The sequence below is a fragment of the Sceloporus undulatus genome, chromosome 8 (assembly GCF_019175285.1).
Source record: "Sceloporus undulatus isolate JIND9_A2432 ecotype Alabama chromosome 8, SceUnd_v1.1, whole genome shotgun sequence".
Lineage (NCBI taxonomy): Eukaryota > Metazoa > Chordata > Lepidosauria > Squamata > Phrynosomatidae > Sceloporus > Sceloporus undulatus.
The window spans coordinates 31,599,688-31,607,873 of NC_056529.1; the positions used below are offsets into that span (position 1 = coordinate 31,599,688).

The 8,186-nt window shown below is 42.7% G+C and overlaps 1 protein-coding gene across 1 annotated transcript; it reads right to left on the reverse strand.

Moving 5' to 3' along the window:
• Nucleotides 1-41: 41 nt before the first annotated feature.
• Nucleotides 42-5,009, reverse strand: SMIM22 (small integral membrane protein 22). The gene is made up of 4 exons (XM_042438306.1): nucleotides 4,900-5,009; nucleotides 2,879-3,038; nucleotides 1,909-1,997; nucleotides 42-1,100 (listed from the first exon to the last, which is right to left on the reverse strand). The coding sequence occupies exons 2-4, from the start codon at nucleotides 3,012-3,014 to the stop codon at nucleotides 1,053-1,055; spliced, it is 273 nt and encodes a 90-aa protein (XP_042294240.1). The 5' UTR covers nucleotides 3,015-3,038; nucleotides 4,900-5,009; the 3' UTR covers nucleotides 42-1,052.
• Between the last annotated feature and the right edge of the window lie 3,177 nt (nucleotides 5,010-8,186).

The following is an 8,186-nucleotide window of genomic DNA, read 5'->3' on the forward strand; positions in this document are numbered from 1 at the left end:
GTCCTTCTTGCATCCTTTGAAAGTGACAGCGGTGTGAGACAATGAAAGAGATTGTGGAATCTCAGTTTGACACAGGATGGTTTAAACCATGGAGTATGGATGAGTCGGTTGAGAGCCTGGTTCAAATTCTGTATGAAGATGACATTGAAGACTACTTCCCACGCGGTATGAATGAGCAAGTATATGTTTGCCTACTTTATTTTGTCTCCCAAGAGTAAAAAAATCAAATTCTTTCTCCTCACCCCCCCTTTGTGTCTATGAAATATTCAGAGGATCTTGCTGCTTTCCCATAACAGCAGTTTATTCAACATAAACGTCAAGTAATTACCTTAAGAAACAAAAAATTCACAACTACTATGATCCAGACAACATTTTAACAGCAAATGAAGAAGAAAATTCACAGCCCCTTAAAATGAAGAACATGAATTTGTGGTGCTCTATATAAGCTTTCGTAGTCAAGATTGCCCATTTTCAATTGTGTGGAAGTTGGCGGAAAAATTCATGTTTATAGAAAGGGGGGAAAAGAGCAGTGGGGTCAAAAGGCAAGAACAGATCTATTCCACTTCCAGGCAGAACCAAGGGAAGATTGGTGATCCATTCCCAATAGCATTTGTTGGGCTGTATAATTTCCCTGCTGTAGTCTCACAGCAGTGAATAAGAATATCAGAGAAGCTGACACTGACCTCTCTATTCTTAAAGAAACAAAAAACGCACATTGCCAAGTGGTAGAGGGGAAGAAAGGTAATGAGTGAGATGAGGGGTCTGCCGCCTTTTTAGCTTGTACAGTTATTGTAACAGCAGTGATCAGAAGCATCTGATAAAAGGCTCATGGGTGAATGTGTCTGACTCTTGACTGTTGCCTCTGGGTTTATAGTCCAGAGGAAGAGGTTAGGAACGATCACAGTCTGAACACCAAAGCCAGTGGAGGGTTACCTGTCCAATGTTCCATCTTTGGTGAGATTCGATTTACAATGAATCAAAATGCAGCATAGAAAAATCAATAAAGCAGAGGCACTTGATCATGTTTGCATAGGTAACTTGTCACAGCAAGACTATGGCTCCATGCCCTTGTTATCAATGCCGACTTTTCTTTTAGGAACCTGTGTACACAACAAACAATTACTTAAGAGCTTCAGGGACAGTACATATCTATTAAGCAAACCACTGAGGCAGAGATGGATTACAACTCCCATTTGCTCTGGACACAAGCTGTGGCTTGGACAGACAGAATCTGTTGTCCAGCAACATCTAGAGTGTGCCAGGTCCATACCTTTATGCTGGAGAAATATTCTTTCTGTCCATTCGCTGGGCAAACCCAGTTTTGATAACCTACAAGATTACCATGAGATCCAGCAGTTCCTTTTGATCTGGTCTTAACTAAAGAATCCTATGCTGGCTTACCTAGAGCCTCGTGTTCAACATTTCAGTTTGTCATGACAGTTCTTTTTAATGTGGAGTCGAAGGCTTTCATGGCCGGCATCCGTAGTTTTTTGGGTTTTTTGTGCGATGTGGCCATGTTCTAGAAGAGTTTATTCCTGACGTTTCGCCAGCATCTGTGGCTGGCCATCTTTAGAGAATGCTGGCATGGAGGAGAGTGGGGTATTGTCGGCAGATGCCAGCCTCAGATGCTGGCAAAACGTCAGGAATAAAGTCTTCTAGAACATGGCCACATCGCCTGAAAAACCCACCAAAAACTAGTTACTTTTTTAAGTTGGATGAGCTATTTAGCCTCAAACAGAAAGGGCTGCCATAGCACCGTTCTGCACGCGGCTGGATGACGCACATCTTTCTGAATACCCATTTTTTTGTGTGTGAAATGCTGTTTCCAATGCTAAACTGGAGGAGCCTGAACCCAGATCTTCAACCTACAAGGCGATCAGTTATACCAATACACCAGAAGGTTTTTACCTTGTTGTACTTTGATCGAGGAGAGTCGCAATCGCAGCAGCAGCAAAAGCAGCGGATAAGAACCAGAAGGGCCATCAGGAGAACCATGCCTGGCAAAGAGAATCAAACAGACGCGTCAGTTCTTGCGTTTGTTACCTACTGGAACTTGGGCAGATCCTACTAGAAAGAGTAGTTCTTTGTCTTTGGTTTTTGGAGTACTATTCAAAAGAGAGAGAAGAAAAATCATTAAATTTCATAAGTGTTATTCAAAGAAGGCCTATATGGACTTCCCAGGTGTTTACCCATCCAGCCACTGACTAAATTTAGAACCTGTTTGGTTTCAGAAAACAATTACACTTCTTCCTCCACATTTGTTGGGGTTAGGGACACAAGGTCCCTGTAAAAGTGGGGGGAAACACAAATAAACGAACAGTATTATTAAGCTTGCTTTATATACGTAGAGCTGTAAATTTACACAGCACTGTACTAACCTGAGATAACACCTTTAGGAATTTCTAGGTCCTCCAGCAGAACTCTGTGGTCAACATTTGCCAGAATTTGACCATAGAAGCATGTCGGAAGGCCTACAGATGCCTAGAGAAGTGTTTTCTCTAGGATCTTTAGGTCCTCCAGTGCAACTCTATGGTCAACTTCCAGCAGAATTTCTTTGGAGGATCTAGAGATTCAAGGAAGGAGAGAATATTAATAAAATCCACAAAACCAATGCTGCAAATGGGAGGCGAGTGCATTTAGTTTCTTCATTCGTTCCTTCATTTAATTCTTTAGTTTCCTGGTACAATGTTTTTATTTTTCAATTCATGATGGAACGGAGTCCTTTGCATTTTCTGGCCCAGAATATCTGGAGTCCACGTTGATCTACTGAAACGGGCAGAAAGCATTTAAGAGTATAAAGATCAGCATCCTTAGCTGACGATGGCACAGAAACAAGGACTCTTCAAATAGCCAACCTTGTTCCCGGACCCTAACTTACCAATGAAGGTAAAGAAAATGGCAAATGCCACAATGTCCCAGGTGGACTGAAACATCTCCTTGCTTGCCAGTCGACTCAGGACATCATTGACCTGGTCACTTAGCTCTTGGCCAAAATCTTTGCTTGGAGTAGCCATTTTCCTTGAGCTCTTGTACTGTATCTACAAATAGAGGAAAGGGAAGATAAATACATTGTGAAACTGGAGTTAAAGGGATCTGCGCCGTACAATTTTGTCAACCTTCAAAACTGAATGAGTTTATATCCCGCCTCTCCAATTGGATCGTGGCGGCTTACAACATTAAGACAACGTTAAAATACCAAACGATGATTAATATAATAATGATATTTTATTATTTATTATTACAGCCAGCCATAGCCGCCTCTGCTATACTCTATTCTATACCTCCTTCCCAGTCTTCAAGCTCTCCCACCTTTAAGACTCAACAATTTATTTTAGCATTGCCTTTCATGGATTAAACCTCACTTTCTCAAGCGCAACAAGGGTACCTCTACACTGTAGAAATAATGCCATTTGACACCACTTTAACTGCCATGGCTCCATCCTAGAGAATCCAGGGATTTGTAGGTTTGCGAGGCACCCGCACTCTTTGGTAGAGAAGGCTAAAGACCTTGTAAAATCCTAGGATTCCATAGGATGGAGCTATACTACTTAAAGTGGTGTCAAACTGCATTATTTCTATGATGTAGATGCATCCAAGAGAGTGGAGTATGCAAGACATAGGCATAAATGCACTAACATGGGGGCAGGTGGTAAGGCATCAGAATGAAATGCATACAGAAAGGACTGGTTGTCACAATATCCCTATCTTGGGAGAAAGACGGGATATAAGAAAATAACTAAATAATAATAATAATAATAATAATAATAATAATAATAATAATAATCAGAAAGGGATCTAGGAGTCCAAGTAGACCACAAGTTGAACATGAGTCAACAGTGTGATGGCAGCAGCTAAAAAAGGCCAATGTGATTCTAGGCTGCATCAATAAAAGTATTGTGTCTACAACAGATCAAGGGATGTAATAGTGCCACTGTCCAGTTCTGCGCATCACAATTTAAAAAGGATGTTGAGAAACTGGAGCCATGTGTCCAAAGGAGGGCGACTAAAATGGTGAAGGGTCTGGAAACCATGTCCTATGAGGAACGACTCAGGGAGCTGGGGATGTTTAGCCTGGAGAAGAGAAGGTTAAGAGGTGATATGAGAGCCCTGTTTAAATACTTGAAGGGAGGTCATACTGAGGAGGGAGCAAGCTTGTTTTCTGCTGCTCCAGAGACTAGGACCCAATGGAGCAATGGATGCAAGCTCCAGGAAAAGAGATTCCACCTCAACATTAGGAGGAACTTCCTGACAGTCAGGGCTGTTCGACCGTGGAACACACTCCTTCCCCGGAGAGTAGTGGAGTCTCCTTCTTTGGAGGTCTTTAAGCAAAGACTAGATGGCCATCTGTCAATGGGGATGCTTTGATTGAGATTTCCTGCATGGCAGAATGGGGCTGGACTGGGTGGCCCTTGGGATCCCTTCCAACTCTATGATCCTATGATCCTTGCACCTGCCAACTAATACAGATGTCTCTTAGGCTTCTAAGCTGTTACAAAGCGAAGGCAATGTGTATTCTGCTTTTGGGAAAGTTTGTTCTTTTGGAGACAGAATAGTTTGCGATACACACACAGCTATGCTGAAAACCAACATTTTAGGCTGGGGCTCAAGCTGTTGTCACAGTTCAAAAGCCCTTGTGCCCGACTGCCTTTCTGTGTTTCCTGTCTCTGAAGATGCCAGCCACAGATGCTGGCGAAGCCGCATCAAGAATGAACTCTTCTAGAACATGGCCACATATTGCCCGAAAAACCAAAAGAACTAATGAGGAAGTTGCTTTCTCTGAGGGACAGAAGCAGAATTCAAAGAAGCAGCTGCTACTTGGATAAATAACAGGAAAAACCCATTTTAAAAAAGAGGAATTTACAAACCTTCCCAAGGTGGGTTTCTTTGTGGAGGCCTTACCTGGCAGTACTTTCTCCTGTTGTTTTCCTTTTGGATCTTGCTGCTGGACTCACTTTCACCTTCCTTGTTCCTCTTCCTGCCAAGTGTCCAAGAAGGCTGACTTATAAACCACCTGGGCTCCAGCAAAAAGCCAGGCCCGCCCTCCCTGCCTCTCTCTGCAAGGAAAGCAAGGTGGAAACACAACACCAAAAGGTCACCTGGGATTCCTGCTTCTCTATCAAAGAGGTGGGATTTTAAAGGGGAAGATCCAAACTCAGCAGAGGAGTTTAGCACTAGAAGAAGATGAAGATTAAGGGCAGCTAGGAAAGAACTAGGAAAGATCCCAAATTGCAAAGATATACAACTTGGTTACTCGGCACAAAAGTTAGAATCATCCAAGCCATTGTGAAGTCAAAGGCTTTCATGGCCGGCATCCATAGTTTTTTGTGGGTTGTTTGGGCGATGTGGCCAAGTATGATTCGAAAAGAAGAATACTGTATATAACATTAGTATCATTTCAATCCTTCACGAAATCCTTTTCTTCTTATGTAAACTTGCTTACAAATATTCTCCCATTACAACTTCCCTCTTATTTGTCGTGAACCTTTTCTATCCGCAGTTCTTGTCTTCATTACCCTTCATTATTTTCTTGCTCGTCTTATTAATTACATGACATTAGTATGTTCCACACCTACTATGTATCCTTCCAACAATATTAAGCAGATTTATGAGGACGTATATGTAATCTATATAGATTTCTCATATGTAAATACATACGAAGGAAGATTGCCTTCCTAATATAAAACAATGGAAAGAGAAATGATCAAATCTTATATACAAATGTCAATTGTCCAGCAGATGGCAACATTAAACCTTTTATTTGCCATACATAGACTAGCGTCTGTTCCCCATTTACATTTCAAACCTTTAATGCTTTCTGTCTATTGCAAACACTAGCTGGAAATGACATCTTTCCGATTCCATAAGGCATGACTATTCTCAGCATGGAAACGACCACGTTATACGTGTCTGCCATATATATATATTTGTGTGTGTATATATAGTATGTATGAATAGAAATCAGAAAAATGAACCGGCTGCACTGATTCAGCATCACAAACATGACTTAATGCACAAGGAGTGAAAGATCTTTAGGTCTGGTTGGATGGATCTCAGCCCCCCCCCCCCCCCCACTTTCATATATCATTGAAGGAATCCTAAGTCCTTCGCATGCAAAGAAATGTGCAAAGTTTGACATTATCGAAAGCCAAATGGAAATGGAGTTTTAAAAGCAGCTGGGGAAGTGGGACTTTCATTGCCAAACTGGGACGGTTGGAGGGAACGCCTTTGTCAGAGGCTTTGTTGAAAGTGGTCTCTGCATTGGAAAACTAAAGCTCCCAGTAAGACTAGGTGACGATGATCTGGCAAAACTGGATGTCTCTGTAGTAGAGCCGACGCAGGAGTTATCAATGAGAATCAGAAATATACTAACTGATCAAGCACTAAGAATTATTAGCTATTGTTATTGAGGAATAATAAAGGCTGCCTGGACTCTATCCTAAGCATGCTTACTTGGGATTTGTAGTTTTGTGACGCACCAGCACTCTTTGTCAGAGAAGGCTAAAGTCGATGTAAAACTACCAATTCCACAATTCCATACAATGGAGTTGCAGCACTTAAAGTGGTGTCAAACTGCATTATTTCTACAGTGCAGAGGCATCCCTAGTGTAGTTCTGTAAGGCAGTGGCTCTCAACTGTTGGTGTTCCAAATGTTTTGGACTTCAGGATCCATGACCATTGGCCACACTGGCTGGGGCTTCTGGGAGTGGAAGTCCAAAACATCTGGAAGGCCAATGCTTCGAGTGCATTGCATTGCTGTAGTGTGGTGTGATGCTTTGTGCATCGGACTGTGACTCTGGGGGCCAGGGTTTGAATCCCAGCTGAGCCATGGAAACCGCTGGGTGATCTTGGACAAGCCACACTTTCTCAACCTCAGAGGATGGCAAAGGCAACTCTCCTCGGAAGAAATTTACCAAGAAAAGATGATAGGATCACCATAAGTTGGAAATGACTCGACGGCACACAGCAACAAAAGCAACAAATGGATTTCCCTCGTGCCCATAAACGTCCTAGTTCTAACATGTCATCCCATCCAAGCACATGGGCATACACCAAGAATCTCTAAGCAAGAGTCCCCAGAAACATTCCCTCTGCATATGCGTCTTTGAGAGGAGATTTATGGCAGTAAATAAGTCATAACAGCCTCACTGAAAGCGATGTAGGAGCTGCTTCCCAGAAAACAATGCTTGTCTGCTCCAGTCAGCATTGAATCAGATCTCAGAGCAACCAATGGCTGTGCCCTCAATAGCCCCCAATGCTTTCATTCTCCTTGGACATTTCATTTACCAGCGCACCACCCAAGGCCTTGTGGCTACGCTCATCTGATGTGACAATGGACAAAGCAATGCGACAAGTTGTTTATGCTTTGTTGTCTTCCCCTTTGCACACCAGCGGATTCAGAATAGATCCATGCCTTCCTAGAGTTCTTGGAAATGTGTGTCCAAGCAACGTCAGAGTGTGGTTAATGTAAGCAGTTAACATGGCAAAAGTTATCAATGAAGAAGGACGCACAAGCTAGGAGATGCTGCTGCAGTTTGCTTTAGCCTCAGCCTACTGGGAAAGGACAGATTCTGCTCCCTCTTCTCTTGCATTTCGAACTCAGTTTTCAGCGAAGTACAATAACACCCCAAACAGTGAGACCTTTATTGGGCCAGCCAAGATGTTCATATACATGTTGCAAGCTTTCCAAGCTCAGCTGACTTCTCTTTTGACATCTTTTTCCTGATGAAGAGGCCAGTTGAGCTTCGAAAGCTTGCAGCGTGTATCTTAGCATTTCGGTTGACCATCAAGGCATCACCGTTTGGTGAATTTGGGGTGTTATTGTACTTCGTTGCAAAGTGAGTTCGAAGTGTGAAAGTACAGGAGAAAGGAAGAAAAAAATGACGATTCCCTGGACTTTAAGAATCTCATAGTACCCAAATGGCCAGAAAAAGGAGGATAGGGCCACCTGCATGAATACCTTTCCATGCCACCTGAACTGAGGACAACAACCACAACATCTTGACAAAAAGGAGACCTATGCAAGAGTGTGGAAGTCTTTTCCCAACCATACATAGCAAATGTGGCGATGAACATGGGACCTTCAGCATGCAAAGCAGGTGCTCTACTATGGCCTGACAGCCCTTCCCCTAAAAATTAAGGTTCTAGTTGTCATGTTTCTGAAGAAAAGGCTGCTCTAAATAGCTAGC